The sequence below is a fragment of the Cephus cinctus genome, unplaced genomic scaffold (genome assembly GCF_000341935.2).
Source record: "Cephus cinctus unplaced genomic scaffold, Ccin1 Ccin1_scaffold0153, whole genome shotgun sequence".
In the NCBI taxonomy this organism is placed as follows: Eukaryota; Metazoa; Arthropoda; class Insecta; order Hymenoptera; family Cephidae; genus Cephus; species Cephus cinctus.
In genome coordinates, this window is record NW_014332881.1 from 83069 (window position 1) to 95324 (window position 12256).

A 12256-nucleotide genomic window follows, 5' to 3' on the forward strand; every position below is an offset into this window, starting at 1 on the left:
TATATGTATATTAATTCTGAAGACAAAATAACGTCCCATATTCTATTTTATTATTTGTAATTCTATTTTAACGATGAGCATAAATAATGACTTGAAGTGAAGCGTTTTATGATTTTATTTGAAATAAATGGGGAAAAATGTATACAGTTTACAAGATACACTTAATAGTATTATAACACAATACATTCTATTATATAGTGTTAGTAAATTGGATTCAATCATCTTTTTGATAAGTTACATTACTAATTTGTTCAATTTTTCATATTTTTCATGGGTTTAAGACACTTGTCATTTGTGTCGTATCCAATATTTCAGAGATTTCTTGAACTATAATTTTTATTAAATGTCTTATATTTGTTAGAATTTTCTTATTTTACCAATTATTGATTTGTCAAAGTTATAAGTTTCGTAGAAAGAATCCTTCTATACGTTTTTATTGTGAAAGATTTCGTCGTCAATGAAGAAATGAACGGAGCATTATTCCAAAGGTGCTACGTCATTGGTTGATTATCTACAGTGCTGACACCTGGATTATTCTACGGGGTTCTCATAAGTAGAAACACGGACAGCATTGAGCAGCATTACGGCAGCCATTACACGGAACGCTGTGCAGAATAGGCGTTCGGCGTTTATCCAACAAGAAAATCGATTAACCGTGTTATAATTTGCTTGCGTCGTCCGTATTCGGCATTTTAAAAAAGCCCATCGTTTTTCACACTGTAAGTTCGGTGAGTTGGATTTTGTGGAGTGTTTCTTGGATTACTCATTCATTGATATTTACACGACTAGAAAACACGAACATGCGTATTGGATAACAATGCGTATTTGATAACGTAAACTGATTGAATTAATGATTTTTGTAATTCATATTCTCTTGGAAATATCGTGAATATTCTATTACCGTTACCTTCTTTTTTTGTATGGAAATGCAGAACATTCCTCGATCTTTTTTTCGATTATTAGTATACGCCTGAGCTTGATTGAATATACTATCGAATCAACAACGCCTAGTAATTACCAGAGGCAGAAGCGTCTATTCAGTAAATAGGAGTATTCCATTTAATATTTTACTTCTTTATTATCTTTGCGACTCATTGAGTAAGATATTAATTTGATAACAGGAATTAAGATTTTCGATACCAGTGTTTTCACGATGGCTTGTAATTTCGTCCAACACAATGGCATCTATATTCATGAAATTTTTCGCGCCATTTCGACAAACATTAGGCCTTTTGTAGTACCGTTATCGTGTTTTCATGATGTAGCTTAGTTGGCCCGTTATTTATATATTTATGTTAAGCAGCGTATTAACTTGAGGTTGTAATATTTGTGAGAAGTTTTTAATATTTTGTTTTATTTGGCACCTTAAGTTTTCATTGAAAACATACTAAGGTGTCAATTATATGAAGAAATATTAAAATGATTTAAATAATTGTTATATAGGCATTTTACCCTAGTAGCAAAATCTTGTATGAATTTTTATATTACCTATGCTCCTCAAGCTTATTAATTTTTTGTTTTGCAGACAAATAGTTATGATCTTATATAATGTAAACAACAATTGGTCACATTGTCGCTACAACCAGTGTTGTGATATAAGTGGTTGAGGTACAGCGTGGAAAAAATGGTGTGTGTTGCAGGATCTTAGGCTGCTCAGTGTGTGTTAGGTGTCAGGAGCAGGTACAACAGTGTCAATGGACTTTCATACAATGATGCAGTGCTGTTGACTGCTTCTTTTCTGCTTCTACATTTCATTGTTCTTCGCTGATGGACCACTTGCTGCTTGGCCATCTTAGTTCTCGTCGAGTTCTTATCTTTCATCGTACCTTTTAGCTGCGTACGAAGTGAAGAAAGAAGATCTTTCTGAAGTTTCTGTGAAGGTAATTCTCCTCTAGTAACATAATAAAACTAGTTTGTAATTTGGGAGGGAAGTGTTGTGATTTACTGTACAGTCATTTAGTCCTTTGCTCATGGGTTGGCTCTCCACAAGCCTTCAGTTAAGCTGCATTTTTACTCGGCAATATTATTATCGACATTATATTCTCAGGGCTTCTCAAATATATGGTAAGTAACCCTTGAATTGGTAATGGTAAGACTGGTAACTATATTGCTGACAAAATATGCACAACTCTTAATTTCAATGAGTGTTGTGTTGTATGTAAGTTATGGGAATTGAGCAAAATGGAATATTTAAGAGATTCTGTTTTATAATACTCCTGTTTAGGAGGTCATAATGAATACATGAAAAGAATCCACTTTCCATGTGGTACGACACTATCATTTATTATACTATGATTTATGAGAAAAGACACCAGTGTGCTATGCAAATACAAATTTGAGGGTATGACATTTGAGTTATTATATCAACGAAGCAATATAATTCATGATATCTCAACAGTGTTTAAACTATTACATAAACATTCATGTCTATAGATTAGTAAATTGCAGTCACAGTCATCTAAACTCAGCGGAAATCAGAGCTTCTTTGAATTCTGCTTGCTGTTAACATAATATTTTAATTCTCAACGAGAAACGATGCATCTAATGATATCCTGCAAAATGCATCTCTTCTGTTCAACGAAATGAGAATTCGGGAAATGACTAGTTTGCTTTAATTACTATTTATTATATTAATATCTAAGAGCATAGATATTACATAGGAATTTCAATTACATTATACATAATTTTTAAAAATACAAAAAGGTAAGTTATTTATGACAGCAGGATTTCATTTGAAAGATTATTACGCGCGATTCAAAGAGCTATTGCTGCTTATTTGATCTAAATGACTTGACAACTGGGCCAACTAATGAAAGGAGGCACACCATAATTCTACATAACCGAAATGCGACATGAGTAATTTAACACCGCTGGGTGGTTGTTCCTTTATACGTAATTATGCCAGAACCTTATCACAGCCCTTCAATGAAGTTACCACTACGATTATCGATCTACGTACTACTTCTAGAGTTCCCAAACTTTGATACTCGTATCACTGATAGTATCCATAAAAATTGAAACTCAATGTGGTAACAAAGATACAAAAATAAAACCACATGATTCTTTCAGCTTCATCCGCTGTATCAAAATAATTAATCCTGATACGGTTTTAAATGCCTTTGCAGCGGATGACGTGAAACTTTCGACAAATAATTTAGTGATAACTGGCGTGATAAAAGTTTGGGAATGACTAATCAAACATATATAACGACAATATCTTCGTCAAAGGATAAAAACGCCAAACGTGTTATCACGTTTCTTAGAAAACAACGACGTACAAGCACCGTCCAATTATGTAGATCACGCGAAACTCACGTTTGAAACATACATATGGTTTTTTTTTGTTCTTTTCTAATAAGAAAGAACTACGATCTATCATTTATAGGGTAAAAAAACCTCACACGATCATACCTCAATACGCAGGACAATAAACTTTGCCATAAACTCGCCGAGTTGTCCAGAATCATTCTGTTTCCAATCGTGTCCTGTATTTCACTTGGCAATAGTCTCCAGTCGGCAGGAAGAAGGAAAGGTTGGCAATGCGGCGCTGCGAGTCCTTCGAGAAGCGCGAAACTTTATGTCATCGACGAATTGGATGGACAGAATTCCTTCGAGTACGTCACAAGAGAGAAAGAGAGAGAGAGAGAGAAATGGAATGCGACATATTTTAAATGACGAAAATTCGTCATCGCTGCTCCCAAATTTCCTGGTCTCGAAGGAACTTGTGTCTTCAGTGCTGTGCTGCGTGCTGTTTCGTTCGTTAATTTTTTTTTGTATTGTTTTCTCATCGTGTTGTACGTGGAACAATGCCGGAGTCGACATGTTTTTTGCTCTTCCTACGCTGGGGACTTGTCTTCTGCCTCGAGATTCCGTCCTTGTTGGCCGCGGATCGTCTAGAATTTCATCCAGTCGATAATGGCGTCGTCCTCGTGTCTTCTTTCTAACGATGAGTGGAGCGAAGTCTCGCCGCGACGCTTAGCGAATTTACGGCAGCCTGACGCTCACATCGTGACGCACCTACGCATGTCCCCCCCCCCCTTTTTTTTTCTTTTCCAGCTGGCTCTGTGTCTCGTCGAGCGTCTCGTAGATATTTGTGTGGGTAAGACAAGTATGAGATTTAAAAAAGGAGAAAAAAAAGGATATAACTCATGAAATTCATCGTGAATGATTTATACGATCTAGAGAGAGAGAGAGAGAGAGGGAGAGGGAAAATGCAGAATCCTGCTGTTACCTTTGTCTGTTGACCTCTACGACCATCTCCGTGGGTGGAAATGTCAGTCGCTGTATTTTCTATGTTGGAAATAACGCTTGACATTTATTTTTTTATTCTACGTCGGACAAGTAATTTTCGGATCATTCTTACTCAATGATAATGCAGTCACTCTTTGTCTCCGGTTTTAGTTCCACTCTGTATTTTTCAGCATGTTTTCATTTCAATTACGCAAACCTATTGTCGATGATTGTTCCGTCTAATTCAGTGGAGCATTTATTTTTTTGTTGATAAGTGCAGGAGCTTTATTCATTTATTATTTTTTACTGTTTATAATCGATCCTTTTACTTTTTCTAACAAAAAAAAAAAAACAAAATTAGATCATAGGTCATTCAGATGACATATATACTGTTGGAGTGAGTTTTGCGTAGAGATCAATGACATAATACTTCGTATGCGAGGATTCGATGAGGATAGTAAATTTCGAAATCATCGATTGTCAATATTCATTTCGATTCCATACAGAACCCTTCAAGATCCTCGTGATTAATCGACCGTTCTCCGTTCCTGAAATATTTATACAGAACATTCGTTAACTCAATATTACCTACAGATAACTGATTGGATACTTCAGGAACGTTTACTTTTTATATAAATATACCCAGGCTGATAGTACCTGATGAATTAATCAGAAATATATACTGAATCTCAATTATTATAATTAATTATTGATTTATTCCTCAAAAGTACCCCTGGCCCATACAGCATAGTACTTCAGTACAGCCGACATCAATTCTTCCAAGATAAAAAAAAATGATTCTACAAAGATTTACGAGTCGCAGTCGCATTGCCGTTATCAAGATAATCTCTCAACGATGCAGTTATAAAAATACACCAGTCTAATTTCTGCATGTCTTTGTTCAGTCCAGGACGTTGTCCTGTTTCCAATCGGTCCCGAGTATCTGTTCCTAAATAAATTCTTGAAATCTTCATCCATACGGCCACCATTCTCGTTGCAATTCCACGTTATTCCTTATTCAAATGTTAAACTGCAGCTGCCGTCTCTCCTATGTGCAAGAGACATCTGGTGGGAGTTAGAATTTCTAGTTGCGTCATCGGATACAAACGTCTTGTGACAAATATATTTAAACGTGACCTCAAGGAACTCTCTGCGCCATTTCCATACTATGGTCTTGTTATGCCCGTCGACACGCCGCCACTTCCTGCCACTGACTGCCATCTTGACACCCGTTTGTAATTCTTACGAAAAAGGAGAGGAATCAAGTGGGCTGCTGCGTTCACTTCGTATCTTTCGAATGCAACTTTGACGACGGGCAAAAATCTTCGACAGCCCCCATGGTATCTGCTTGATTTCTGTTCGCCGAGGATGATATACGTTGCTTTTGGCTGGAAACTGTGTCGGCACCCACGCTCGATTTATATAGTTTTATCTATAAGCGCCACGATTTGACATTTTACATCCACAGGCATTATCCGTCGATCCTGTTGAAAGTGCTTTTGAACGTTTACGAATAAATCGATAGTTCCTTGAGAACCGTCATTGTCGCGACACTGTATGAGATCTGTTTATATTTAACGTTTCGTGAATAGGCTGTTACTTTAACAATAATTTATCAGTAGGATGCTAAGCCAATATCGATGATTATATAAGATTGAACACGACCAAGCTGGCGGGTATGAAAAATCTGTGATATTTTTTCTGATCAATGAAACTGTTAAATAATGGAGTTACTCGAAGAAGCGAGACGAACCATTTCTTACGTCGACAAATCGTCCGGTCAACTATCAGCAACGTTTCTATTCGGCACGTGAATTCGTCATGAAGATTTCGCATTGCTGAGAAGTCTGGAAAAAACACAAAGGAAAGAATGAGCGACAGTGGTAGATGTAGGAGTGAGAAAAGTATTTCCAGGATTCCAAGTAATGTCCCTCACAGCAGGACTTGTCAGACGTGCATGCAGTCGTTCAGCCATCTTTTGTTAAATACTGATTATTTACGTCCACGTGCATTGCTAGAATGATTTACGAAACGTGAATCCAAAATGGCAGACAGACATCGTTCCAGACTGAACTCAAGACTCATCGTATGCAGTTCAATCAGCCGCTCGACAAGCATCCATCATATCATCCCGCAATACAGAAAAGATTACGTTCGATGCTAATAACTTTATAAACAACAATACAGTGAGAACGAACAATCAAAGTGATAATTCCTATATAAATTATAACCAACAGTCAGTCGTTAAATTGACCCATTTATATTGTCGATTCAAAACTTCCTTCTGCTACCTTTATAACGTACGTTGGCTATTATGCTCGTGGCTTCGTGGGCAAAGATATTTCTTTTATTTAATGAACATCCCGTATTTTCGAAATAAATAAAATAAGAACGGACGATAAACGTTACTTATCGCTCGTGTACATAAGATTTTTGATGTGAGAAGTGGATATACGTATATCGACTGCAACAGAAATATATATATATATATACTTGGTTGGATAACCGTTAAAACTATGAATATACATTTAAAATAGTCTACAGTCCTATTTAAAATTTTACTGACGTTCTAATTTTCCATTCGTTCGTGTCGTCTCTTTCTTAGAAATCGTTAATTCATTCTTTAACACTCTCTTACGCGCGATGTATTACGTACACTTCGTGTACGAGATACGTCACGCGTGTCTTATTCTTTAACAGGCATTCAAAATACCTTTCTACTAGTGTGACAGTCGTTGGATTTGGGACAGCAGTGGATGTATACAAATTACCCTGTATAGAAGCATTGCGTAAACAGAGTTGCTACTGGTACATTGTTACAGCGCGTTCCTAATAACTGGGTAGATTAAAAATATAACTATGAACCTGAAAGCTATATCATTATAAGAAATGGAATTGAGATGATGATGATGTACTCCGTAAAAGGAATCTTTAGTACGAGTGCAGAAGATAGGTTATATTTAAATGATATAAGAATTGTGAATGCGACGTCGCTTCTCTCTGACTGGCAGTTTGGATTTGGTTTTGTCGAGGGCCAAGAGATGGATAATGGGTCGATTATATTTAATCGGCAGACGGAGATTTAATTGAATTATTTATTGATCTTTTATCGGTTATGTAACACTTATAGCATATGGCGATGGGTATATTTGTCTGATATTGAATTCTATTTCGAAAATGTTTATCTATTTTCTGAGTTTTTATGTGGATCGTATAAGGTGGTATATTATTTATACTCTTTCTATTTTGTCTCTCTCACTCCTATGCTGTCCGTATGTTTGCTCCTCATTGGCATTCTCTTGGACCTGCGCACGCGTCCAGATGATGCGGCGCGTTATATGCTGGATACACTGGCGATTATTAAAGCCAGGCGAAAAGATGATGGTAATTTTGTGGTTTAACTCGCTGGAGTTATCCTCGTAGCAATTGAGGCCACAGTCAATCCTTATTGGAGCAGAAAGCGACCTTTTGCATTGTACACGTAGCAGAAGTCTGCTTCATCAATCTTGATTGAGAATTTTATTTGTATAATTAATAAGAGAGTTTATTTCAATTTATAATGTTCAGTTTCAATTGGTATTTCAATGATGAGTCGTTAATTGGTATGTGATAAAAATTAATGTTTCAGATATCAAATCAATATGAGTGTTATTATTAGACTGCAGAACCTGGCGTGGTCTGCCAATGCTTTGGACATCCGCCAATTTTTCCGTGGATTAAGTATTCCTGAAGGTGGTGTACATATTGTTGGTGGTGAATTGGGCGATGCCTTCATCGCCTTTAGGTAAATATCATTGTTATCGACTGTACTTATTTTAATACTTGAGTAAGGAGGATGGTTGGGGTAACGATTGACTTTTGTTACAGTACCGACGAGGATGCTCGACAGGCAATGATGCACGATGGCGGTAAGATCAAGGAAATGAAGATTAAATTGTTACTGAGTTCACGTACGGAAATGCAGAAGGTTATAGAGGCAGCTAGACAACAGACATTGACGCTGCAATCATTTATGCAGAGTGCACCGGTACCAGTGGTTCCGGTACAAGTAAAGCCTAATTCCCCAAGCGATAAGAAGGATAAGGAGAAGGATAATGACAGCGAGTCCAGTAAGGATCGTAAGGATAGACGCGATAGATCTAGATCGAGAGATAGATCAAGATCTCGCGACAGAGATCGTGATCGTGATAGACGCGATAGGGATAGAGGACGCGATCGTAGACGTAGGGACAGAAGTAGATCACGTGATCGTGATCGTGACAGGCGGGACAGACGTCGTCGTCGTGATCGTTCTAGATCTCGCGATCGTACGCGATCTAGAGATCGTGACACAAAGCGTAGCAACACCGCTGAACGTAGGAAGGACACCATTGAGGATGAGACCAATGACGTTGTATGCGTTGGTCAATTCCCTAAAGATATAAAAGCTGCAGCTGCTGCTAAAAAGGCTCCTATAGTTGAAAATGGTATATGGGAAGTGCCACCACAGAGCCAGTTGCAAGCGGCCATGTTAGCGCCAGGTATTCTAGGAGCAGCTGTAGCTGCTCTACCTCAGGATCCTGAGCAGCGTTCTTTGTCCTTTGGTAATCCTGTAATGGGACAACAACAGACGCCGATGTTACAGCCTAATCAGTTTGGTATTAATGGATTAAACGGGGTTGGGAACCTCATGCAAACTCATGTACCAAATATTGGTCATCCTGTTGGTTTGAATTCTCTACCGCAGAGTCTAGGCAGTCCGGCTATGCCTAACATGAGCACTGGCATGGGATCTATTAACAGACCTCGTGAATCCTGGGGACAGAACGAACCAGGACGATTGGATCAGATGAGATTTAACTCCAGAGGAAGTCCTTTCAGTGGAACGCCGGATACTAATGTGTACAATATGAATAACGCTAATCCTGTCACTGTACCATATAGACCAACTACCAGACCCAATAATACTTTTATGAATAAGATGCAGGAACTTGACAGCAGACGTAATCCACACGCATTCCAGACAAACATGGCGCAGTTCGGTAACTTTGAAAATGGACCGGAGAGACAAACAGGCGGTCGCAGCTCAACGAATAACAGTCGTTTCTCTGGTGGTGAATCGAAGACTAACCCAGGCGGTGGGAATTGCGTAGAGGTTCGCAATATGCCACTGAATGCCGGATACGGTGACGTGCGCCATGCTTTCCAGGGTATCTACATTAGGAAGGATGGATTAAAATTGATAAACGATAATCATGGTAATCGCGTAGGCATTGCTTATATCAAATTTGGTAAATTAGAAGGCAAGGAGATGGCATTGAAGACACCAAGATTTGTTCGCGGTTCCGAGGTCGAGGTTCTTCACCTGGACGAGACCATATTTGATAAGGCAGTGGATTCGTATTTACCTGAAAGAGAAAAAGACCGACACGACGATGGTATGGATTCTGACTCCAGATCGTCTACCTGTATATATCTTACAGAATTGCCGTCATTCGCTAAGGAAATGGATATAGCCAAACTCTTCCATGAGTGGAAGATCAATGACCTATTCATCACGAGTACCAAAGATACTGGTAGCACGCAGTACATGGCGTATGTCCAATTTGCTCGTTTGGAAGACGCAAAGTCTTCACTCTCTATACCTTTGAAGATAGGACCTAAGCAAGTAACTGCAACGAGTATTACAGAAGAGAAGTTCGCCCAGGCGAAGAGGGAGCACGAGCAGGAGACACTCAACGAGTCATCAATGTCAGACTGCATCATCATGCGCGGATTACCGTTTCAGACTATGGATCGTGACATCTTAGATTTTTTCTCAGACATTGGTATAGTACCTCATAGGATACACATGATGCTTAACCAGAACGGTAAACCAGCTGGTGAATGCTTCTGCGAGTTCGACTCCACCGAGGAGGCTGTACGTGCCACAGCAAAGAATGGATTGCCTCTAGGAAAAAATATTCCTACAATAGAGCTGGTACCGCGTACTAAAATGATGGAGACACTGGGTCTAGTGGATTCCCAGTTGCTCGAAGGAACACAGCCGCAGCAACAGCAGCAGCATTATCCACCACTTCAGGAATCCAGACCCCGTTTTTCATCACCAATGACCAATCATCCGCCTCGCTTTGGTAATGCTGGTTTTGGTCCCAGAGGTCCACCTATGATGGGTATGCCTAGGCATATGCCTGGACGTCATCCTGGATCCCTGGACTACGTCGAAGGTTTTGGTAAACCAGGTTGCGTCCTTTCCTTGGAGAACGTTCCGTTCAAAGCTGACATCGATGAGATTATTGACTTCTTTGGCGATTTTGATGTTAAACGTGAAAATGTTATTAGACGTTATAACGACAAAGGGATGCCCACTGGTGATGCCAGGGTCGCGTTTTCATCACCTGGTGAAGCTCAACGTGCATTACGTGAACTGAGGCACTGCAAAATGCGTGATCGTACTATATTCATGAAGATTGCGTGAACGTCCGTTGAATCTGATTGAGAATTGATGAATTATCAGCATCGTGGGATGATTCTTCGGGAACCATTCTCTATGATGAGTTTGTCTCTCGTTTCCTGGGAGAACTTTGATGAATGATTAACGTGACAATGTGCTCCAGGTGTAGACATACGCTCAATGAACTATAGCTATAGTCAGTGTATGGTTCCTGTAATGTCAAAGTTAATTATTATTTTGTTCGATCATTTAAATTGAGACAATTTTCTGTTTCCGGTAATAGTCGATCTTATTGAGTTCATCGCTTTTGCTTGATGCTTGTCCATTTTACCAAGCTGATTCTACATAATGGCGGTAAAAACTGTTTGACTTTACCGAAACGTGACGCTTGCCAAGTTCCAATGCACAAGGCAGAACATTATTCGTTTTGTAAATATTAGTTTTCAGTCCGCCTTGTACATTGTTCTATGAATACCATGGCAATAAATATACATAGTTTGATGCCAGATCATTAGAGCTCAAAATGTGCTTCATTTTATCTTTATTTTTTTCATTCTCAAACACATAGAACTTAGTGAAGTCACAGACGTGACTATCTTTCGTAACTTTTTTTTTTATTGATTATGCAATTTGATTTTTTTTCTATGTATAAAAATTAAGAGAAAAAATATGTGAATATCAGTCACTTTGTAATATTATCCGAATAACGTTACACGTGGGTTTATCATTATGCTAAACAAGCATTTTTTTTCTCAAGAAATTACTTTTCAACTTTAATTCGCACTTGGTTTAGCGTCGCACAAAAATCTCCCTAGAATTCCTTCAAATTGATGGCCTATGAATTTCGAAACTTCTCCAAGAAGTTTGTCTTTCACGTCCAAATTCGCTGGCTTTGCAAACTTCAGGATGCTTTGTATATTTTATTACTGTCAATGGCCGATGTGGCAAAGAGCACGGGAAGCAAAGCAGTAGGCAAGAAAAAATATCGAAAAATTTCTGTATACGTTACAGAACGTATAACTTAAATAATCAAATCTCACATGTGCAGACTCATCTCCAAGAAAATGTTTTTTTTTTCGTGCAATGAATCGCAATGCGTGTTATTAATTTTTTTCTCTTCTTTTTCAGTATATTTTCTTTGATTACCCAACGCACAAACGTATCGGAACGATTTGCACGTATGATTAAATTACTTTTAAAGATCAGAGTACATACCACGAGTACTATCTTTACAATGAGAATGTCAAATTTTTTTTCTGTGGACAAATATGTACATTACATATTGTTACTCCTCACTGTATATATTATTATATAAAAACTATATATTATTACACACCGACTAGATGTAAAGTAATATTTATGTGATGGACATGTCATGAGCCGACGATACAGGTTCATTCATTAGCAATTGCTATCTTGTTGTGCGGTTACGTTCACAAGTGCGAGGACACGAAGACTTCAATAAATTTATATTTCAAACTTAATTAATTCTGCTGTCATTATTATCCATCTCACTCGATAGACTCCAAATCTCTAGTTCTAATCAATGAACAAGAAAATATTCATAACCTAACAAGCTATATTACCGTACAT

At 38.1% G+C, this 12256-nt stretch overlaps 1 protein-coding gene across 2 annotated transcripts; it reads left to right on the forward strand.

Moving 5' to 3' along the window:
- Positions 1–34: 34 nt before the first annotated feature.
- LOC107263323 lies at positions 35–12147 on the forward strand. Of its 2 annotated transcripts, none has more exons than XM_015730387.2 (4): positions 35–728; positions 1641–1880; positions 7859–8014; positions 8098–12147. In XM_015730387.2, the coding sequence occupies exons 3-4, from the start codon at positions 7872–7874 to the stop codon at positions 10685–10687; spliced, it is 2733 nt and encodes a 910-aa protein (XP_015585873.1). In that variant the 5' UTR covers positions 35–728; positions 1641–1880; positions 7859–7871; the 3' UTR covers positions 10688–12147. The 2 variants fall into 2 exon arrangements, with proteins under 2 accessions (XP_015585873.1, XP_015585874.1); XM_015730388.2 differs by having other exon boundaries at positions 35–719.
- Positions 12148–12256: the final 109 nt, after the last annotated feature.

Bases quoted from the DNA above. Each gene is read 5' to 3' on its own strand.
- LOC107263323 (XM_015730387.2), top strand. From the start codon at position 7,872: ATGAGTGTTATTATTAGACTGCAGAACCTGGCGTGGTCTGCCAATGCT. The intron at 8,015-8,097 runs GTAAATATCATT...CTTTTGTTACAG, and splicing joins GATGCCTTCATCGCCTTTAG to TACCGACGAGGATGCTCGAC.